Source organism: Oncorhynchus mykiss, chromosome 8 (assembly GCF_013265735.2).
Source record: "Oncorhynchus mykiss isolate Arlee chromosome 8, USDA_OmykA_1.1, whole genome shotgun sequence".
NCBI lineage: Eukaryota > Metazoa > Chordata > Actinopteri > Salmoniformes > Salmonidae > Oncorhynchus > Oncorhynchus mykiss.
Window position 1 is genome coordinate 79,529,038 of NC_048572.1, and position 24,195 is coordinate 79,553,232.

General features: G+C 40.1%; 2 protein-coding genes across 3 annotated transcripts in view; one reads left to right on the forward strand and one right to left on the reverse strand.

The window, feature by feature from the left end:
• Positions 1-654: 654 nt before the first annotated feature.
• On the reverse strand, positions 655-13,908 carry LOC110530725 (calcium-binding mitochondrial carrier protein SCaMC-1). 2 transcript variants are annotated; one of them, XM_036986405.1, is made up of 10 exons: positions 13,295-13,908; positions 11,781-11,907; positions 11,478-11,565; positions 9,176-9,287; positions 6,212-6,370; positions 5,814-5,966; positions 4,798-4,944; positions 2,846-3,013; positions 2,415-2,565; positions 655-2,116 (listed from the first exon to the last, which is right to left on the reverse strand). In XM_036986405.1, the coding sequence occupies exons 1-10, from the start codon at positions 13,475-13,477 to the stop codon at positions 1,935-1,937; spliced, it is 1,470 nt and encodes a 489-aa protein (XP_036842300.1). In that variant the 5' UTR covers positions 13,478-13,908; the 3' UTR covers positions 655-1,934. The 2 variants fall into 2 exon arrangements, with proteins under 2 accessions (XP_036842300.1, XP_021469652.1); XM_021613977.2 differs by having other exon boundaries at positions 656-2,116; positions 4,837-4,944; positions 13,295-13,892.
• Positions 13,909-19,089: 5,181 nt separating this feature from the next.
• LOC110530726 (protein FAM102B) overlaps positions 19,090-24,195 on the forward strand; it is a 30,884-nt gene continuing 25,778 nt past the window's right edge. Inside the window, exon 1 of the mRNA XM_036986406.1 lies at positions 19,090-19,545. Coding sequence (XP_036842301.1) covers positions 19,400-19,545 — 146 coding nt within the window. The 5' untranslated portion in view covers positions 19,090-19,399. The remainder of the gene's footprint in view (positions 19,546-24,195) is intronic.

The following is a 24,195-nucleotide window of genomic DNA, read 5'->3' on the forward strand; positions in this document are numbered from 1 at the left end:
AGCACACCTGTTGGCATTCTCACAAATAATCGCAACACTGTTTCAATAATGTATATAATTTTTCTCACAGCTCTGGTATATAAAGCTTTTTTGAGGCCTTGCTCACAATTCATTCTGTGGCAGCACAATGACCAAACGATATACTGTATGTGAGGCTCTTGATCATATCTTTGAGGAGGAGAGAGGCCAGGAAACAGACAGTGAAGATGCATTAGAGGAGAAAGTAGTCTGTGATAAATAGCACAATGTTTCATCTGAGTATTTATTATAGTCAAAATAATCCATACATTATGTTTTTTGTACTCAAAAACGAGTTGTATGAGCTCAGGTCAATGATGCCTACAGGCCATAAAAGCAAATAGAAGTTCAAAACGTGTAATGTTCACAATAATTTAAGTTGATAAAAAGATCTAACACAATATATGTATTGATAATATATGTATTATTATGGATTTATAATCAGCTATAATGGGGCGGCCATTTTGGACCAGGAACACAGGATGAATTAACATGAAACCGAGGGTTTCCGAGGGTTTCTCCTATTCAAATAGCCAGAGCCTTTAAAAACGTATTATATTTTTGAAAGAACATGATAAACATCCACTTACCATTTGTAGTAGTAGTAGCCCTCCTCAGCTCTATAGCCTAGAAATAAAAGTTCTGGGAGCACTGTTTTCTGTTTTGTTTTATTTCAAACAGGTTCATCGCGTTCGATCGATTACGTCAAAAGAAGTTTGAATTTCAATTTCATCATTTACGGACACAGCATTCACAAACTTGCACTGCGTTTGTTGTAAGCCCTCTAGATGGCGCCATGCACACAGCATTGAGATACAGGTTTAGCCTTTGCAATAGGAGCACTCCAATCCTTTCCATTGTCAACATTGATTATTGGACAACTGTCTGTAAACACTTGTATTGACCCATAACACATGCATTGCTTTTCTTTCAGTCTAAGTTTTGTGAGCTCAGTGAGAACATTCATACATTCATACACATTCAACATTCGCTCACAATATCAATCAATTCAGGTATAACAGTATTACATACTCAAACATAATTAAGACATTGAGGCAACATAATAACAATTGGTCTAACTCTAAATGTTAATTAACTGCGTGCATGGCATGCACGTGTGTGTGTGTGTGTGTGTGTGTGTGTGTGTGTGTGTGTGTGTGTGTGTGTGTGTGTGTGTGTGTATATGTGTGTGGGGGGGATGGGATTATTCTGAATTCCAGTATTAACAGATTGAATTTCCGTTTTTAAGACTTTCCCTCAGCTCCATTCATGATTGACAGGCAATATTTGCATGCAAGTTTGTAAGTATAAATATGTTGCTAGGGATACAGCTTAACAGTCAAGAACAACAATGGAAATACACATGGGGGAAAAACACATGAAAAACATAGCATTGAGGCTGTTGTTAATTACACTGAAAGTGTAAAAACATCAATAAAAAACCAACCAAATAAAAGATACAATTATGATATTTAACTGAGGTTAAGGCACACTTAAATAATAATATAATCGCTTACTTGCGCATGGAGTACTTCATATTACAGAAGAACAGAAAATACTTTAGACAAAGCTCTCAACAGTGTTCACCTGAATACCTTCTCCTCTCCCCCTATACAGTGTGAGACCCATAATGCAGTTCTTCTCAGTTATATTGCACCATCTTTTGTGTTGGATATGTCTCATATCGCTGTGCGTTAAAGGGGTGAATGTCATTTTTGGAGTTTACTGATATGGCCCAGTTTGAACTAGCCTTAGCTTCTCCTTGCGAGGCTCGCAGAGCGAACGTGATCTCGATGTTTGGCTACGCGAGAACATAGAAGTCTATGTGCAACACAAATCTGGTTGACTGTCTAAAAGATCTAACGATCTGACAACCTATTTCACGATCCCTGCATCATTCGGAGATGGATCATTCCTCATTTTGAGATCCCCAGGCCGGTCTTCATGTATTCGTAGACCACATAGCTGATGCTCACAGCAGGAATGACTTTCATGAAGTTGGGCAGGATACCCCGGTAGAGTCCAAAGAACCCCTCGTTAGCCAGGATCCCCTTCACTAGCCCACTCATGGTGGACTTGTCTGACGCATCCAGAGTTGCTGTGAAACAGATAGTGAAAGAAAGGAGGCAGGAGTCAAATAAAAGGTTAGTTTGTTCACACTCACTACCTCAGGTTGCCACTTAGTTTCTCTCTCATGGCAATCAGGTGATCTCTGTTTTACCATACAGTAAAAAAATATATTTTATGATTAAGTAGCAGATGGTTTTATTCATCAAATATTTATCTCTGTGCTGCTGGAGAGCTTTGACAGTAAATAGGTGAATTTTGTATGTCCATTGTTTTTCGTCTTCAATCAATAAAGTAGTAACAGATGCATGTTGATTGTCATGTATTACCCTGCGCCTGCATGCGTGTGCGGAGCAGGGCGAGGGGGTAGCTGGCCAGCTGGCCACACGTGCTGGAGATGGTGCCACATCCTAACAGCACCAGGATGCCAGGGTTGGCCGTGTCTTTGGCATAGCGGGACAACCAGGCATTCTTCAGGCTCTAGGGTACACAAACACAGAGTGGGGCAATCAACAAGGATCATTTAGGGATGAGACTGCCACCACAGGAAATCAGACAGTGGTCACAATGTTGTAAGCCTTCCCTCATCTAGACAAACGCAATTCAGTGGATTCACTGGATTTCATTCTTAAGTCCTGAAAAACTTGTAAGATGATGGAATTCTCTGTTTTAGTAATACATGTCAGTGAACTGTAAAGCATTGTGTTACTGTAATGAGGAATAGCATTGACTCAGTGATATGAATCCTCAGCCTGCAGACCTCGTAAACAGCTAGGTCGATGCCAGCATAGGGAATGATGCCTATCATGTTGGGAGTGTAGCCTTTATAGAAGGCTTTGATGCCCTCTTTCCTCAGAATCTTCTTGGCACAGTCAAACATTCCATTATACTGGCCAGTTTTCCCCAGAGTCAGTCTGGTCTTCATGACCTAAAAAGAGGAAACAGAGAGGGCGAGTAACCGTGTAAATGCATTGCTTTACTAGAAGCCAAAATGACTGGTGTGCCATCTAATGCCACTATCTAGCGGGACAGAAGTTTGAGCCTATTTACGTAGCTTATTTGTCATGAATACATAGTAACAACACAAAGATTTGCACTCTTTTTTCAACTTTTACGCTCAAGATACAGTGGGCTCCAAAAGTATTGGGACAGTGACCATTTTTTATTATTTTATTTTATTCAAGCACTTTGGATTTTAAATGATACAATGACTGAGGTTATACATGACAATCAACATGTATATGTTTCTACTTTATTGATGGAAGACGAAAAACAATGGACATACAAAAATCACATTTACTGTCAAAGCTCTCCAGCAGCACTGAAATAAATATTTGACTAATAAAACCATCTACTACTTAATCATGTAAATTCACTTTTTTTAAACTCTGTCACCTTTAATTTTAGGGTATTTTCATCATAGTCACCTCATTTTAGGGGACCAAAAGTATTGGGACAAATTCACTTATATGTGTATTAAAGCAGTCAAAAGTTGAGTATTTGGTCCCATATTCACAGCAGGTAATGACAATATTAAGCTTGTGACTCTACAAACTTGTTGGATGCGTTTGCTGTTTGTTTTGGTTGTTTTTCAGATTATTTTGTGCCCAATAGAAGCGAATGGTAAATAATGTATTGTGTTATTTTGGAGTCACTTTTATTGTAAATAAGAATATAATATTTCTAAACACTTCTACATTAATGTGGATGCTACCATGACTACGGATAATTCTGAATGAGAAAGTTAGACCTACAAATATCATACCCCCCAAAAATGCTACCTTCCCTGTTATTGTAATGGTGAGAGGTTAGCATGTCTTGGGGGTATGATATAAAATGCTACCTTCCCTGTTATTGTAATGGTGAGAGGTTAGCATGTCTTGGGGGTATGATATAAAATGCTACCTTCCCTGTTATTGTAATGGTGAGAGGTTAGCATGTCTTGGGGGTATGATATAAAATGCTACCTTCCCTGTTATTGTAATGGTGAGAGGTTAGCATGTCTTGGGGGTATGATAAAAAAAATGCTACCTTCCCTGTTATTGTAATGGTGAGAGTTTAGCATGTCTTGGGGGTATGATATAAAATGCTACCTTCCCTGTTATTGTAATGGTGAGAGTTTAGCATGTCTTGGGGGTATGATATAAAATGCTACCTTCCCTGTTATTGTAATGGTGAGAGGTTAGCATGTCTTGGGGGTATTTACAAATCTTATTTACAGTAAAAGTGACTTCAAAATGACACAACACATTGTTTACCATTCATTTCTATTGGGCACAAAATAACCAAGACCAATATGTAGAGTCACAAGCTTGATGTAGTCATTGCGTGCTATGAATATTGGACCAAATACTTAACCTTTTACTACTTTAATACACATACAAGTGCATTTGTTCCAATACTTTAGGTCCCCTAAAAAGTTCTGTACGGTTATGGATGAAAAACCCTCAAATTAAAGTTGACAGTCTGCACTTGAACCTCATAGTCACTGTATCATTTACAATCCAAAGTGCTGGAGAATAGAGCCAAAATGACAACAAATAAATGTGTCACGGTCAATACTTTTGGAGCTCACTGTATTTCTGAGAAGTTGCATTTCTCTCTCACCAAGATCAGAATGTTTCATGAATGACACGTGATGAAATTGACCGCAGAAGACGGAAATGTCTTTGGAATATTAATAGAATACTTGATGAAATGAATTCCAGAGACCTGAAAGTGACATTGGGAGGTGCCAATGGGTGGTCTCACCTCCATGGGGTAGATGGACGACTGGGCCGTGGCGCCTGCCAGAGAGCCAGCCATGAACCTCTGGTAGGTCTGGACCTTCTCTCCCTCTGGTGTCAGCAGCTTCTTATACTGACAGGAGAGAGATGCGCCATGAAGACAACACAGAGATACTATCACACATTTACCCTTTCATCCATCTTCCCTCTTTTTCTCTGTCCGTCTTCCCTCTCTCGCTCTGTCCGTCTTCCCTCTCTGTCTGTCCGTCTTCCCTCTCTGTCTGTCCGTCTTCCCTCTCTGTCTGTCCGTCTTCCCTCTCTGTCTGTCCGTCTTCCCTCTCTGTCTGTCCGTCTTCCCTGTCTGTCCGTCTTCCCTCTTTTTCTCTGTCCGTCTTCCCTCTCTCGCTCTGTCCGTCTTCCCTCTCTCGCTCTGTTCGTCTTCCCTGTCTGTCTGTCTGTCCGTCTTCCCTCTCTCGCTCTGTCCGTCTTCCCTCTCTGTCTGTCCGTCTTCCCTGTCTGTCTGTCTGGCTGTCTGTCTGTCTTCCCTCTCTTCCTTTGGCTGTCTTCCTTCTCTTTCTCTATCTGTCTTCCCTCCCCATCTCTGTCCGTCTTCCCTCCCCGTCTCTGTCCATCTTCCCTCTCTCGCTCTGTCTTCCCTCTCTCTCTGTCTGTCTTCCCTCTCCATCTGTCTGTCTTCCCTCTCTGTCTGTCTGTCTTCCCTCTCCGTCTTCCCTCTCTTTCTCTCTCTGTCTGTCTTCCCTCTCTTTCTGTTTTCTCTCTCTTTCTCTGTCTGTCTTCCCTCTCTTTCTCTGTCTATCTTCCCTCTCTTTCTCTGTCTGTCTTCCCTCTCGCTGTCTGTCTTCCTCTCTCATTCATGTTTCCTTTCCTCGCTATCGTTTGATTCATTTCTTCCTGCTTTCCATATGTCACTATGTCTTTCTCTCTAGGTCAACCTCTTTTTGTCTACCTCCATCAAAGTAAAGATATGAAACAGTGTCCAACCTGTTCGTAGGCCATGAATTTGATAGCGGTCTCAGGGGCGATCTTTAACACGTTGATCCCGTTCCCTCGCCATAGTGAGGCCACGCCCCCTTCCTTAATCATCTGTTTGAATCCTCCCAACAGGGTGATCCGGTTGGACTTGGAGGAGTGGACCTGAAACACAACCACAGGCGTTGTAGATTAGACAATACTGATGGATAGGTAGCATTCCTGTAGTGCTTTTCACTATGTCTCCAACACTTCACTTTGTAAGGGGTTGTAGGCCTAAAAAAAAAAACTCAAAACAAAATGTGTAAGGTTTGTGATAAGGGTTATAGTTAGAAGTTAAATCATATAAAGCGGTCTACTTTCGGCCTCCATAGAGTGGTCAGACTGTGACAACCTTTCCGGTGCTCTACCTGCATGAAGACCTTCACCCTGTCCAGGGGGGCGGTGCCTGTGCGAGAGACCGCCCCGGCCATCGCCCCGGCAGCCAGCTGTTTCCACCAGCCTCCCGAGGTCTTCTCCTCCTCAGTGAACTCATCAGGGATGGCAATGCTCTCTCCTATGTCCAGCACCTGGTGAATAAAAAATATTAGCTTGAACAGGTGCCAAACTGCTGGGACAGGAATTCTGTACGATCAATAAATATATTCTTGTAATAATTCTTATAGTAAACTGTTCAGTCGGTCTTTCATGTTGTTCCAACTTCCCATTCTTCATCAGATTGCCCATAAGATAACCTTCGAGCTATAGTAAGTAACAGATGTGGTCAATACAGTGCCAAGACCTAACCAGATTGCTACCTTCTCAACCAGCAGGTCTATTCTCATACAGTGCTGAAACTGTCTACCAACACCTGCTACAGATGTAGTATCTTCATTTGACCAGTTTTGTCAAAGGACAAAATAATACTGCAGCAGGACAATTAGAATTTATATTTTTTTAAAGTGATAATTTCTAACAGGAAATTAGTTTTGATAGGCTACAGTACAGACGTGGCCAAAAGTTTTGAGAATGACACAAATATTAATTTTCACAAAGTCTGCTGCCTCAGTATCTTTAGATATTTTTGTCAGATGTTACTATGGAATACAAGCATTTCATAAGTGTCAAAGGCTTTTATTGACAATTACATGAAGTTGATGCAAAGAGTCAATATTTGCAGTGCTGACCCTTTTTCAAGACCTCTGTAATCCGCCCTGGCATGCTGTCAATGAACTTCTGGGCCACAACCTGACTGATGGCAGCCCATTCTTGCATAATCAATGCTTGGAGTTTGTCAGAATTTGTGGGGTTTTGTTTGTCCACCCGCCTCTTGAGGATTGACCACAAGTTCTCAATGGGATTAAGGTCTGGGGAGTTTCCTGGCCATGGATCCAAAATTCAATGTTTTGTTCCCCGAGCCACTTAGAGCCTTATGTCAAGGTGCTCCATCATGCTGGAAAAGACATTGTTCGTCACCAAACTGTTCCTGGATGGTTGGGAGAAGTTTCTCTCAGAGGATGTGTTGGTACCGTTCTTTATTCATGGCTGTGTTCTTAGGCAAAATTGTGAGTGAGCCCACTCCCTTGGCTGAGAAGCAACCCCACACATGAATGGTCTCAGGACGCTTTACTGTTGGCATGACACAGGACTGATGGTAGCGCTCACCTTGTCTTCTCCGGACAAGCTTTTTTCCGGATGCCCCAAACAATTGGAAAGGGGATTTATCAGAGAAAATGACTTTACCCCAATCCTCAGCAGTCCAATCCCTGTACCTTTTGCAGAATATCTGTCTGTCCCTGATGTTTTTCCTGGAGAGAAATGGCTTCTTTGCTGCCCTTCTTGACACCAGTCCATCCTCCAAAAGTCTTCGCCTCACTGTGCGTGCAGATGCACTCACACCTGCCTGCTGCCATTCCTGAGCAAGCTCTGTACTGGTGGTGCCCCGATCCTGCAGCTGAATCAACTTTAGGAGACGGTCCTGGCGCTTACTGGACTTTCTTGGGCGCCCTGAAGCCTTCTTCACAACAATTGAACCGCTCTCCTTGAAGTTCTTGATGATCCGACAAATGGTTGATTTAGGTGCAATCTTACTGGCAGCAATATCCTTGCCTTTGAAGCCCTTTTTGTGCAAAGCAATGATGACGGCACATGTTTCCTTACAGGTAACCATGGTTGACAGAGGAAGAATAATGATTCCAAGCACCACCCTCCTTTTGAAGCTTCCAGTCTGTTATTCAAACTCAATCAGCATGACAGAGTGATCTCCAGCCTTGTCCTCGTCAACACTCACACCTGTGTTAATGAGAGAATCACTGACATGATGTAAGCTGGTCCTTTTGTGGCAGGGCTGAAATGCAGTGGACATTTTTTTGGGGGGGATTCAGTTCATTTGCATGGCAAAAAGGGACTTTGCAATTAATTGCAATTCATCTGATCACTCTTCATAACATTCTGGAGTATATGCAAATTACCATCATACAAACTGAGGCAGCAGACTTGAAAATTCATATTTGTGTCATTCTCAAAAATTTTGGCCACGACTGTAGGCTTTAGTTTAGGTCCATTTTGGATATACTTGAATGACGTAGTGGAGAACAATATATATCTTGTGTAATTAAACTATATATAACAGAGGTTGTTGATGTGTTTGGCTGCATTTCAGAGACATTTTTGTACCTTTGAATATTCGCAGTAGTAGGACATTTATTATGTTTGGTGCATTAGCGTTTGAGCGAGAGAGAGAACTGTAGGTGTTCAGTGAATTTATGGAAATCACGAAGCTCATTTGAATTCTCAGTAACAGAGTGATCAAATGAAGATACTACATCTGTATCCCACCACAAACAGTGACACAAGCAGTAACAGTAACACCATTTTAACAGGTAGTCTCAACAGTATGTTATGGAAGCCGCTCACTATTTGCTAGAAATAAACTTTGCAAGATAACCCTGCTGGAGATAAAAACAGTACATTTTTCTGATGAAAGTCAAAAGTCAAAGTCAAAGTGGAAACAGCACTGTACTCCACACAGTTTGACAGTTAAACGTCTGTTACAGAGAATATTCTAGGAGGCCTACATTCACTGTACTGCTTGATCTGGAGGCTGCTTTAGGTAATCTGTGTCTTATTATTTTAGCACTGTGGTGAGGCTGTTGGTCAATGCATTTCCATTACAAGGCCCAAAGACAGACACAAACATTATCTCAATCTGAATTATTAATGGCCCTTAATTGATTTGAAAAATTGGACAGGAGTTTTTATCCCATATTGTTGCTTACACCCATCAAGTTCCTTCATTCCTTCAAGAGACGGACGTGTGAGTGCGTGTGTGTGCATGTGTGTGTGCTGTGTTTGTGTGGCGTGTGTGTGCACTAGGACTGGATGACCCCACTGACCGTGGAGTGTTTCCAGTAGCGTACGATCTCGTTCAGGTTATGGGCAGGGTTGAACAGGAAGTGATCCCTCCACTCGTTCCAGTCCACCATCATGGTACCATCGATGTCCATGCTGCACAGGCAGGATATGAGGTTAAAGAGCAGGATAGTAACAGTACTAGCCTGGTTGCCATTCTGCATCTGCTTTAGCCAACTTTACTACTTTTGTTGCAGCCCAGCACTAACACTGATTCAACAAATCAATGATTTTCTGATTAGTTGATTAGTTTAATCTAAATTCTTAGAGTAGGGCTGCACGATATGGGCAAATATTTTCATCAAATTTTTGAATTGTGATTTGATGTGCGATAACAAGCTAAACAGTTAGGTAAATTGTTGGAATAATATACAGTACCGGTCAAACGTTTGGACTCATTCAAGGGTTTTTCTTTATTTTTACTATTTTCTACATTGTAAAACAATAGTGAAGAAATCAAAACAATGAAAGAAAAAAATATGGAATCATGTAGTAACCAAAAAAGTGTTAAACACATCAAAATATATTTTAGATTCTTCAAAGTGGGCAACCCTTTGCCTTGATGACAGCTTTGCACACTCTTAGGATTCTCTCAACCAGCTTCATGAGGAATTATTTTCCAACAGTCTTGAAGGAGTTCCCACATATGCGGAATACTTTTTTGGCTGCTTTTCCTTCACTCTGCTGTCCAACTCATCCCAAACCATCTCAATTGGGTTGAGATTGGGTGATTGTGGAGGCCAGGTCATCTGATGCAGCACTCCATCACTCTCCTTCTTGGTCAAATATCCCTTACACAGCCTGGAGGTGTGTTAGGTCATTGTCCTGTTGATAAACAAATGATAGTCCCACTAAGCGCAAACCAGATGGGATGGCGTATCGCTGCAGAATCCTGTGGTAGCCATACTGGTTAAGTGTGCCTTGAATTCTAAATAAATCACTGACCGTATCACCAGCAAAGCACCCCCACACCATCACACCTCCTCCTCCATGCTTCACGGTGGGAACCACACATGCAGAGAACATCCGTTCACCTATGCATCTCACAAAGACATGGCGGTTGGAAGCAAAAATCTCAAATTTGGACTCATCAGACCAAAGGACAGGTTTCCACCGGTCTAATGTCCATTGCTCGTGTTTCTTGGCCCAAACAAGTCTCTTCTTATTGGTGTCCTTTAGTAATAGTTTCTTTTCAGCAATTTGACCATGAAGGCCTGATTCACACAGTCTCCTCTGAACAGTTAATGTTGAGATGTATCTCTTACTTGAACTCTGTGAATAATTTATTTGGGCTGAAATCTGAGGTGCAGTTAACTCCAATGAACTTGTCCTCTGCAGCAGAGGTAACTCTGGGTCTTCCTTTCCTGTGGCGGTCCCCAAGAGAGATGGTTTTTGCAACTGCACTTGAAGAAACTTTCAAAGCTCTTGAAATTTTCCAGATTGACTGACCTAAAGTAATGATGGACTGTCATTTCTCTTTGCTTATTTTAGCTTGCCATAATATGGACTTGGTCTTTTACCAAATAGAGCTATCTTCTGTATACCCCCCTACCTTGTCACAACACAACTGATTGGCTAAAACGCATTAAGAAGGAAAGAAATTCCACAAATTAACAAGGCACATCTGTTAATTGAAATGCATTCCAGGTGACTAACTTATTATGCTGGTTGAGAGAATGCCAAGAGTGTGCAAAGCTGTCATCAAGGCAAAGGGTGGCTACTTTGAAGAATCTCAAATGTAAACTATATTTTGATTTGTTTAACACTTTTTTAGTTACTACATGATTCCATGTGTTTTTTTCATAGTTGTGATGTCTTCACTATTTTTCTACAATGTAGAAAATAGTAAAAAATAAAGAAAACCCTGGAATAAGCAGGTGCGTCCAAACTTTTGACTGGTACTGTAAATAGAATGACTTCTATTAAGAAGCAAAGTGGAAAGCAGCATCATTCTGGTTCGGACCAATCGGTTGACTGCATTTGACCCAACAGAACCGCATGCAAATGTATAGTAAATCTAACAGCATGGAGGAACTGCACTGCTTAAGTGACATGGGGCGGGGCTTGTTGTGTGTGGGAAACAGCTGAAAGAGAAGAAAAACCTGAGTAAACTATAAAAGCGGACATTACCCACGGCTGAGATGCGTTTCCAAATATTGCGATATGGATCTCTTGCGATATGGATATTGCACATGTCAATATTGCGATTTCAATGTAAATTCGATTTATTGTCAGCCCTGGGTTAGAGTACGAATTGCAAGCAATGAGTGATTTATGAGTACAAACCTTTGTAGGATGGTCTGGGCCTCTTCCTGGGTGATGTCCATGCCCAGCTCTTCAAGGGACTGCTTAATCTCAGAGGCATCGATGCGCCCTGGAGGAAATTATGGAGACATTTCAATGTGTTGTTTAAGTACATTCTGTACCTAAATGCTGATAAGTATGATGCTTGTTCTATCATGCCTTGTTGCTTTATAACAGTGATATTATTACATTGATATGAGAACTGTGTCATTCTGACAGGTCTCATCATGTACTGTTCTTCTCCTAAACTATTCAAATAAACGTTTCATATAAAAATGATAATACCGTCGTTGTTTTTGTCCAAGCTCTTGAACGTAAGGCGCAGTCTCTTTTCATGCTCTTTCAGATATTTGTTGAACTCGTTGAAGTCAAGCCCTCCATCTTTGTTTTTGTCACCGGACGATACAATTTTCTGTGCAGACACAAATGAGAGGCTTTTTTTATTTGCCTCACTCTAGTAAGTTTAACCCTTCATTGCCTATGAAGCAAGCTACTCTGCAAGGTTACTCATCACACAAGACTCAGGAAACCCTGACAAAGACAGGAACTGTATAACATTCCTATACTGTGTATTGTTATAGAGTTGATGTAACTGTGGAGCTACAAGAGCATGCTGTGCACGTGACTGAATACTGAACGGTAATGAATATTTCAAACTGTCTGGAGATGACTTAGTCAATGGGATGGGGATGTTCCACTGTAGCTGGTAACAGATACCAAAATATCTGTTTTCATTCCCTGGTACTGTGGAGGAAGTAGCCTTTTCTCTCCTTCGACCAATGGTGCGCTAGTTCTCAGCGTTGACTAATTCTCTGAGAACTAGTGCAACATTGATCGATGACAAAAAAGTATAGTGATGAAAGTGATGAACTATTCTGTGGATGTCATATTGACGATGAAACCGACCTGTGTGTCCCGCAAGTTAAACCAGCCCCAGGCCTGTATCCACAAAGCATAGAGTAGGAGTGCTGATCTAGGATCAGGGCCTCATCTGTCCATATAGTCCTATTCATTATGATCTAAAAGGCTAAACTAATTCTACACTTTAAAAAAAGGGTTCCAAAGGGGTTCTTTGGCTGTCCCTATATAGGAGAACCCTTTTCGGTTCCAGGTAAACCCATTTTGGGGTCTAGGTAGAACCCTATGTGGAAAAGGTTCTACACGGAACCCAAAACGGTTCTACTAGATACCAAAAGGGTTCTACCTGGAACAAACAAGGGTTCTTCAAAGGGTTCTCCAATGGAGACAGCCGAAGAACCCTTTTAGATTCTAGAGAGCACCTTTTTTCTAAGAGTGTAGATCAGCAATTCTACTCTGAGAATGTGTGGATACAGGCCCATGCCTGAACTGATAACCCCAGGCACTGCTCTATCTCTCCTGGATATGACACGTGACAGGGGAGGAACTGGTTGGAAGACTAAAGTTTAGATAGAACAGTACTTAGTTTACATAAAGTTCTAATTACAGGACACATGCACATACTACAGGAAAATGCCCTACATATGAGTGAATGGATGAATAGTCTAAGGGAATGAGAATGTCATATGTTCATTTAATTGTTACCTATATGTCCCACTAGCTTGGTCCCAGATCTGTTTGTGCTTTTGCCTACACCGTTGTCATTGTAAAGCCAATGTTTTGCATGACAATTCCATAAGGAGTTGGTAAAATAGCAGAAAACGAACTGGCACCCAGGCTAATGTCCCACTCCCATTTGAATCACTGAGCTATGTATAATAATAATTGAATAGATTGCTTGGAAATAGAACATAATGGTTCTTCATTGCATGTGCATTTACCTGCGCTGCACCTTTGCGGAATGATATGCCCATCGCGGTTAGACCTGCTCTCAATTCGGCAACATCCACCTTCCCATCCTTGTTGGTGTCCAGTTTATCGAACAGGTCCTGGTATGACCTTTGACTTTCGGGATCCCAGCATCGGGAGTCCGTTAGTATAAATCCTCTTATAACCTGATACATTGTTGCGGTTGGCAAAGAGGCAATAGATTGGGCCTTGTCTATCTTTTTCAGAAAGTTGAATGCATAGCAATATTGAAAACCACAGCTTGGGAAAAGATAGCCATTGGTATGCGGTCTGTCGTCTTAATCAGTCGGTCGTTGTAATTATCTCCGTTCGCGACAAGTTAAATAACGATGAACGAAATTTGTGACGACGATCTGACACAGCTCCATACTCCCTGCAAATACTGCTGCATATCCAGCAAATAACCTGAAATCCACTCATCGAGGCTGCAGTCAAATTGAGGGCGTGGTATAATAAGGAATGAGGCAAACAAAGCGAAGGGAGTCGCCTATACTGATCTATGCTAGGAGAGCCCCTGGCTGTGCAGTTTTTTAAAAATGTTTACCTTTATTTAACTAGGCAAGTCAGTTAAGAACAAATTATTATTTACAATGACGGTCTACCCCGGCCAAACCCGGACGACGCTGGGCCAATTGTGCGCCGCTGTAGTGTGATAATAACCTTATCTGTCAATGTTATTATTAACGTGTTTTATAACTGAGATGGCCTATTTAATAGTCATATACTATATACAATGGCTTGCGTTGTATAGAATTCGATTTATTAGGGGCGTTGTCTTACTCTATAAAGAGCGCAGAGACATTTCCTGTTGAAAACAGTGCCTTCAGAAACTATTCACACCCCTTGACTTTTTCCACATTTTGTTGTGGTACAGCCTGAATATAAAATTGATTAAATTGAGATGTTGTTTGTCACTGGCCTACACACAATACCCCATAATGTCATAGTGGAATTATGTTTCTAGAAATATGTACAAATTAATTAAAAATTAAATGCTGAAATGTCTTGGGTCAATAAATATTAAATCCCGTTGTTATGGCAAGCCTAAACAAGTTCAGGAGTAAAAATGTGCTTAACAATTTGCATAATACGTTGAATGGACTAACTCTGTGCAATAATAGTGTTTAACATGATTTCTTGAATGACTACTGTATTCATGCTGTGAATTTCAAACACAGATTCATCCACAAAGACAGGGAGGTTTTCCAATGCTTCGCAAAGAAGGGCACCTATTGCTAGATGGGTAAATACATTTAAAAAAGCAGACTGAATATCCCTTTGAGCATGGTGCAGTTATTAATTTAACTTTGGATGGTGTATCAATACACCCAGTCACTACAAAGATAAAGGCACCCTTCCTAAACCAGTTGCCGGAGAGGAAGGAAACCGCTCAGGGATATTACAATTTTTTATTTAACTAGGCAAGTCAGTTAAGAACAAATTCTTATTTACAATGACAGCCTACCCCGGCCAAACCCTAACAACGCTGAACCAATTGTGCGCCGCTCTATGGGACTCCCAATCACAGCAGGTTGTGATACAGCCTGGAATCAAACCAGCATTTGTTGTGATGCCTCTAGCACTGAGATGCAGTGTCTTAGACCGCTGTGCCACTTGGGAGCCCCATGAGGCAAATGCTGACTTTAAAACAGTTACAGTTACAACACTGTAGTTACTCCAGAACCTAATTTACATAGTGAAAAGAAGAAAACCTGTACAGAATACAAATATTCCAAAACATGCAACAATGCACTAAAGTAATACTCCTCAAAATGTGACAAAGCAATTAACTTGTTGTCCAGAATACTTATTGTCATGTTTGGGACAAATTCAATTCAACACATTACTGAGTAGAGTAACACTCTCCATATTTGCAAGCATAGTGGTGGCTGCATCATGTTATGGGTATGCTTGAAATCATCAAGGAGTGGGGAGTTTTTCAGGATAAAAAATTAATGGAATGGGGCTAAGCACAGGTAAAATACTAGAGGAAAACCTGATTGTTGCCTGTGCTAAGCTCTATTCCATTTCTTTTTAACCTAAAAAAAACCTCCCTTGTCCTTGCCGAGGACAAGCATACCCATAACATGATGCAGCCACCACCATGCTTGAAAATATGGAGAGTGGTACTCAGTAATGTGCTGTGTTGTATTTTCCCCAAATATAACGCGGTGTATTCACGAGAACAAGTTCATTTCTTTGTCACATTTTTTGGCAGTATTACATTAGTGCCTTACTGCAAACAGGATGCATGTTTTGGAATATTTGTAATATGCACACCAGGGGTGTCAATCTCAATCAGTGCATGGGCCATATTGATAAAGCACAAGGAATTTGTGGGCCAGACATAGGCTATTATGTTTGCCTTTACAAAACAAATTGCATAGGCCTACAACAGCAACTCAAACTGGCCATTGTTTTATTAGAAAAAATATGTTCCTTCATAATGTCCACTTATGTACATAGGATTCTGTATGTAGCATTTTAACATATTAGAACAAAAGAAGCATACATAATATTTGTCCAGCCTTTGCTGCTAATGTTGGCACATGCGCATTATATGCTGCGACCTTTAAAAAAAGTATTTAATACTCTAACTCCAAATAACAAAAACGTAGCTAGGTTGTAAGCAATTAAATGAACATATGACATTCTCATTCCTTTAGACTATTCATCCATTCACTCATATGTAGGGCATTTTCCTGTAGTATATGCATGTGTCCTGTAAATAGAACTTTATATAAACAAAGTAATGTTATATCTAAACTTTTAACATTTAAACTTAAACATGTTTTTCATTTTTTTTGCACTGCATGGATCACTGGTGTGGTTGAGTGCAGCATTGCTGAATGGTGCACTCAACATGTATTGTAGCCAGGCTAGGCTACTGCTAAAATGTTGTTGTAATTGGGCTACATGTTTCTCGTTTGCCTTCTGTTTGACACTTGCTGTACTGTCACACCCTGGCCTTAGAGAGCATTTTAGTGAGTTGGGGTGGGCATTCTATGTTTTGTGTTTCTATGATTTTCTATTTCTAGGTTTTGGCTGGGTATGGTTCTCAATCAGGGACAGCTGTCTATCGTTGTCTCTGATTGGGAACCATACTTAGGTACCCTTTTTCCCACCTGTGTTTGTGGGAAGTTTACTTTGTTTATGGCACTTAGCCTTTAGCTTCACGGTTTGTTTTGTAGTGTTTATTGTTTTGTTGGCGTATTCACCTAAATAAAAATAAAATGTACACTCACCACGCTGCACCTTGGTCCTCTTCTTTCATCAGCCGTGACATGTACAGGCTTCCAACTTTTCACTATGTAATTTATGCTAATATTGTGGAGTAACTACAGTGTTGTTGATCCATCCTCAGTTATCTCCGATCACAGCCATTAAACTCTGTAACTGTTTTAAAATCCCATTGGCCTCATGAGGAAATCCCTGAGTGGTTTCCTTCCTCTCAGGCAACTGAGTTTGGAAGGATGCCTGTATCTTTCTAATGACTGGGTGTATTGATAAACCATACGAATTGTAATGAATAGCTGCACCATGCTCAAAGGGTTATTCAATATCGGATTTAAAAAAAATGTATTTACCCATCTACCAATAGGTGCATTTTGCGAACCATTGGAAAACATCCCTGGTCTTTGTGGTTGAATCTGTGCTTGAAATCGACTGAGGGATCTTACAGAAATGTATGTGTGGGGTAGTTATTTAAAAATCATGTTAAACACTATTATTGCACAGAGTGAGTCCATGCAACTTATATTGTCACTCAAGCACAAATGTTTACAAAATAATAAAACATGAAAAGCAGAAATGTCTTTAGTCAATAAGCATGACACTTTTCAAGTTATTTAGGCTTGTCATAAGAAAAGGGTTGGGTTGAATAGTTATTGACATTTCCGCTTTTCATATTTTATTAATTTGTAAACCTTTCTAAAAACATAATTCCACTTTAACATTATAGGGTATTGTGTGTAGATCAGTGACACAAAATCTAAATGTAATCCATTTTAAATTCAGGCTGTAACACAACAAAATGTGGAAAAAGTCAAGGGGTGTGAATACTTTCTGAAGGCACTGTATGCAGGCGTCTATCTCTAGTGCTGCCTCAATCTCTAGGCTTTGGCAAATGTAAAGTGTAGTCTATAGGATATTCAATTAATTATCTGAAGTCTATATAGTCTGTTTGTCTGGACCTCAAATTATCTCACAATCATTTAGAATGTAGAGGCAGGAATGGGGAAAGTTTACCAATGAAAGTTATGAAGGTATCAACATTGCTCACTAGGTAGCGTTATATCCTTGGGTAGATGGATGATTGAACCGTAAATGACTGAACATGGATTCATAGCGTGTGTTCGTAAATTCACTCTGGATTGCCACGGTGCGCTTAGTTAGAATGCGCTCTGGGCGTTTGTAAATTCAGAGCGTTGTCAGATTGTCCGTTCATAAATTCAGAGCGTTGTCAGATTGTCCGTTCTTAAATTCAGAGCGTTGTCAGATTGTCCGTTCATAAATTCAGAGCGTTTCGCTCTCGGAGTAGAGCGTTCTGACATCACAACGGCAGTCAAGCACCCAAGCTAACTGGCTAAAGTTGGCTCGCTTGCCAGCTACTTCCAGACACAAACGAGAGCACACCTCACTCTGACCATTTGACTCGCCCCAGCAGAGCTGGTTAGGCTGTTTTCATGTTATCTAGAGCGTTTGTGACTGTAACTATGCTGCTGGCAACAATTTAATAACGTTTTTTGCCGACGTTTACTGACACCGGTCATATTCAACAGGTGTTGCGCATTCCCCATTTCCTCAGTTATTCTGCGCTCTGCCACACTCAGACGAGAGTGCTCTGAAATCGGAGTAGATAGCCAGAGTGATTATATAGGCTATAAAATTGATAGGCTAATGAAGTAGACATTTGGAGTAATTTTATCTAATTCTTTACAATGACTTTACAATGTTCTTCAGTCCCAATTGCACACTCTATTTTCTGTGATTTGAACACACAGCACCCTCAAATAGAGTGAGCCACCAATAAAAATGTAAACAATGGAGCAAATGCGTCATAGGTCCTTTTGGTAATGATAAGGTAAGTCAGTTGTATCAAAGATACTGATAACTAACCCCATTTTACTTGTGGTTGTACTGTGAGTAAGGCCGTATTCTTCCAAATCAAAGGACTTAATACACTGGGTGCACAACACATTGGGAACAAAATCCTTCTTTAACCTGTCTCCTACCCCTACAAGATATGAAACACCACGGATAATTGTTACCACATCGACGATAATACATGATTTATGTGCATGACACGCATGTACGTTTACACCAGCCATAATAAGCCTTTGTTGATATTCATTCAGGAGCGACAGCTGCGAAGGGAGTTGGGATGGGAGGTGGAAACAATATATTATATAATGCATATGCAATGTGATTGTGCAGTTACTACCAAAAAATTACAACATCACGAAAAAAATAAAACGAATCAATGCACATACTAATGTATAGATAACCTATATTTAATTCATGATGTAGGTAATTATAGCCTAATCTCATCATACATTTGTTAACATCTTAAATCAGTGTTAAAATTGTTAATTTGAAAACAACTGGACATCGTTTGTTTTGTTACTATTTTGTTACAACGTATCTAAGGAATATCCATCAGAAACCATATATTGTTGTCATTGGTCGAATGAAAAGAAATGCAGCATTTACACCAATCGGAATAGAACGCGGTGTAAGCGTTTCCTCCTCCATACAAATTGAGAATTTCCTTAATCGTCACAAATTATGGGTTATGGCCAATGGTTATAGCCAGTTACAACTAGGGGTAGCTATGCACTGGAGCGTAAAGTTTTTGAATTGACCGACAATCGCTAGCAGACTGAGCTGTCACAGTCAGCCTGTTTCTTTACTGCCTGCTATGTTAGGTTACAGTCTGGCAAGTGTGGAAGAAGTCACAGTCAAGAGACTCAAGAAGCTTGAGCTGTGGCTAGCGACCCGACGTACATTATTTACCACAATTTTCACTAGCTAGCTAGCCTAGTTAGCTACGTTAACCAACGTTAGTTAAGTTAACAATGTCGTTCATTATGACGAAGAAAAATAAATTTAAATTTAAGGTCGATTTCGAGTTGGACGAACTATCTTCTGTTCCCTTTGTCAACGGGGTCTTGTTCTGCAAAGTACGGCTCCAAGACGGTGGCTTTACTGAAGAGTCCTCTCGGTAAGAAACTGCCCTCTCTATTTCATTAAGCTAGTTTACGTTAACAGTTACGTTAAACAACTCAGGGAGACACAGATGTGCGACTCGATCGTGGTTAGTTCACTGGCAGTGAGTGGCATTGATCAGTTAGCTAACATTAGCGAGCTAGCTAGCGCCCACACTCAAGAAGACAGTGTGAATATGATTGATGTGACTGAATAATGTTTGTTGCTAACTATTAACATAGCAAACAATATCTAATTGAATCAATTATAGAATATGTAGTATTCACAATTGTATGTTGTTTTTACCTCATGTTTCTTATTTTAGTATAGTTAGCTACCATGGTAGTTAATCTGTCATCAATCTGTCAAAAGACCACCGGTCACGACGTGTGAGGGTTGCTCGATCTATGATATCTGACAATGTATGTACCTTAAAACGTTGAACAAAACGTCTGGCAACTGAAGGTCACTAGATTTCCAATATGAAATGCCAAGAAAATGTGATTTATTTTTAATTTTGTTATAACCAATAGTCCAATATCTCAGACTTTAGACTGGCTAGGTTCTTATTGATCAGACTAGTAGTTGCAAAAACGTGCACATCATTCATCCCCAATCCAAGCCTATTTTCAAGGTAAAATTGGAGATATACTTTCATATAACCACACCTGCACACCATTTTTTAAATGTAAAAAAAAAAAAAATCTGTATTGTTGTCTATAACCTATTTTCTTTGGTGCAAATAAATGAAACCAAACAATAACACAAGCTCTAAACATAACAAACACCCATTAAACACTTAATGGGTGCTGCAAAGACCTCCTATCTTACATTGAACAACAACAGTTTCAATAGCCCCCATATGAGACCCATACAGTTCCAAAAATCTCATTATCTCAATCACTCAAAACATCAGTTGATCAACAAGAAATGCTCGCTCTCCAAGGATCCAGAGCCATTGAGACGGCTAGACAGATAAGACCTGGTTTAAAATCAGATCAGTCAAGTTAACAACTTTCTCCGATGTCATCCATTCACTCCCTGGAGCATCCCATCCTCAGGATAGGACTTTGTCCATGGCATTTTGAACACTCTTTTCCAGAGTGCATACATTTTCATACTTTCTCCACATTGGTCCCAGGTGGGAATCGAACCCACAACCTTGGTGGTGCAAGCACCATGCACTACGAACTGAGCCACACGGGACCTAAAGAGAGGAAATTAAACAGCTCTATCGGTTCATTGTGGTAATTTAATAAGAGATGGCTCATGTCCAGGGTTGAGGAGTAACGGATTACAAAAAACGATAACTGTAATCTATTTCGTTACCAGCAAAAATATTGTAATTAGATTACAGATACCTTTGAAAAACTAGATGATTACTTAGAGGATTACTTTTACATTCAGAAAGGACGTTTGTGTAAAAAAAAATCTTTAACACTTCTCTGTTTTCTCAATGACATGCAAATCAGCATTGAAAAAAGGTGCAAGTTTCAGTTTATTCCACCTAAGCGAGTCTGAACACAAGTCAGAGATCACTATGATGACTAGAGGTCGACCGATTAATAGGAATGGCCGATTAATTAGGGCCGATTTCAAGTTTTCATAACAATTGGAAATCGGTATTTTTAAGCGCCGATTTTCCATTTTTTTTTTTTTTACACCTTTATTTAATCTTTATTTAACCAGGCAAGTCAGTTAAGAACACATTCTTATTTTCAATGACGGCCTAGGAACGGTGGGTTAACTGCCTTGTTCAGGGGCAGAAAGACAGATTTTCACCTTGTCAGCTCGGGGGATTCAATCTTGCAACCTTACAGTTAACTAGTCCAACGCAATAACGACCTGCCTCTCTCTCGTTGCACTCCACAAGGAGACTGCCTGTTACGCAAATGCAGTAAGCCAAGGTAAGTTGCTAGCTAGCATTCAACTTATCTTATAAAAAACAAGCAATCATAATCACTAGTTAACTACACATGGTTGATGATTTTATTAGATATTATCTAGCGTGTCCTGTGTTGCATATAATCTGACTGAGCATACAAGCATACAAGTATCTAAGTATCTGACTGAGCGGTGGTAGTGTTAGAGTAGCGTAAATTCGAATCTGGTATCAGGATAAATATAACAATGAGTCACCGATTTTATACTATGTATTTTTTATTAGCTAAGTAATAAATGGCAAATGCAACTTTCGTATATACGGGCTCACTGTAATACCACGCAGGGCAGAACAGGGAACTGACAAGATGTACAGTGCCTTGCGAAAGTATTCGGCCCCCTTGAACTTTGCGACCTTTTGCCACATTTCAGGCTTCAAACATAAAGATATAAAACTGTATTTTTTTGTGAAGAATCAACAACAAGTGGGACACAATCATGAAGCGGAACGACATTTATTGGATATTTCAAACTTTTTTAACAAATCAAAAACTGAAAAATTGGGCGTGCAAAATTATTCAGCCCCTTTACTTTCAGTGCAGCAAACTCTCTCCAGAAGTTCAGTGAGGATCTCTGAATGATCCAATGTTGACCTAAATGACTAATGATGATAAATACAATCCACCTGTGTGTAATCAAGTCTCCGTATAAATGCACCTGCACTGTGATAGTCTCAGAGGTCCGTTAAAAGCGCAGAGAGCATCATGAAGAACAAGGAACACACCAGGCAGGTCCGAGATACTGTTGTGAAGAAGTTTAAAGCCGGATTTGGATACAAAAAGATTTCCCAAGCTTTAAACATCCCAAGGAGCACTGTGCAAGCGATAATATTGAAATGGAAGGAGTATCAGACCACTGCAAATCTACCAAGACCTGGCCGTCCCTCTAAACTTTCAGCTCATACAAGGAGAAGACTGATCAGTGATGCAGCCAAGAGGCCCATGATCACTCTGGATGAACTGCAGAGATCTACAGCTGAGGTGGGAGACTCTGTCCATAGGACAACAATCAGTAGTATATTGCACAAATCTGGCCTTTATGGAAGAGTGGCAAGAAGAAAGCCATTTCTTAAAGATATCCATAAAAAGTGTTGTTTAAAGTTTGCCACAAGCCACCTGGGAGACACACCAAACATGTGGAAGAAGGTGCTCTGGTCAGATGAAACCAAAATTGAACTTTTTGGCAACAATGCAAAATGTTATGTATGGCGTAAAAGCAACACAGCTCATCACCCTGAACACACCATCCCCACTGTCAAACATGGTGGTGGCAGCATCATGGTTTGGGCCTGCTTTTCTTCAGCAGGGACAGGGAAGATGGTTAAAATTGATGGGAAGATGGATGGAGCCAAATACAGGACCATTCTGGAAGAAAACCTGATGGAGTCTGCAAAAGACCTGAGACTGGGACGGAGATTTGTCTTCCAACAAGACAATGATCCAAAACATAAAGCAAAATCTACAATGGAATGGTTCAAAAGTAAACATATCCAGGTGTTAGAATGGCCAAGTCAAAGTCCAGACCTGAATCCAATTGAGAATCTGTGGAAAGAACTGAAAACTGCTGTTCACAAATGCTCTCCATCCAACCTCACTGAGCTCGAGCTGTTTTGCAAGGAGGAATGGGAAAAAAATTCAGTCTCTCAATGTGCAAAACTGATAGAGACATACCCCAAGCGACTTACAGCTGTAATCGCAGCAAAAGGTGGCACTACACAGTATTAACTTAACCTTTCTGATCTCCCCATCCCGGATCCGGGATCGTGAATACAGACTCAAGCTCATTACCATAACGCAACGTTAACTATTCATGAAAATCGCAAATGAAATGAAATAAATATGCTAGCTCTCAAGCTTAGGCTTTTGTTAACAACACTGTCATCTCAGATTTTCAAAATATGCTTCTCAACCATTGCAAAACAAGCATTTGTGTAACAGTATTGATGGCTAACGTAGCATTTAGCATTAGCATTCAGCTGGCAACATTTACACAAAAAAACAGAAAAGCATTCAAATAAAATCATTTACCTTTGAAGAACTTCAGATGTTTTCAATGAGGAGACTCTCAGATAGCAAATGTTCAGTTTTTCCTGAAAGATTATTTGTTTAGGAAAAATCGCTCCGTTTTCTGCGTCACGTTTAGCTATGAAAAAACCCCTGTATCCAGGATTGTGTAAATCTATCAGCAAGCTCATTAGCATAACACAACGTTAACTATTTATGAAAATCGCAAATGAAATGAAATAAATATGCCATCTCTCAAGCTTAGCCTTTTGTAAACAACACTGTCATCTCAGATTTTCAAAATATGCTTCTCAACCATAGGAAAACAATCATTTGTGTAAAAGTAGCTAGCTAGCGTTAGCATTTCGCGTTAGCATTAGCGTTAGCATCCAGCACGCAACATTAACAAAAACATAAAAGCCTTCAAATAAAATCATTTACCTTTGAAGAACTTCTGATGTTTTCAATGAGGATACTCTCAGTTAGATAGCAGATGCTCAGTTTTTCCAAAAAGATTCCTTGTGTATTAGAAATAGCTCCGTTTTATACATCACATTTGGCTACCAAAAAAAATCCCAAAATTCAGTCCTCAAAACGCGAACTTTTTTCCAAATTAACTCCATAATATCGACTGAAAACATGGCAAACGTTGTTTAGAATCAATCATCAAGGTGTTTTTCACATATCTCTTCATTGATACATCGTTCTTGGACACATGCTTT

Bases quoted from the DNA above. Each gene is read 5' to 3' on its own strand.
- LOC110530725 (XM_036986405.1), bottom strand. From the start codon at position 13,477: ATGTATCAGGTTATAAGAGGATTTATACTAACGGACTCCCGATGCTGG. The intron at 9,288-11,477 runs GTTTGTACTCAT...CTGCCTGTGCAG, and splicing joins GCCCAGACCATCCTACAAAG to CATGGACATCGATGGTACCA. The intron at 3,014-4,797 runs GTCTCTGGAATT...TCCTCTTTTTAG, and splicing joins CCTCCCAATGTCACTTTCAG to GTCATGAAGACCAGACTGAC.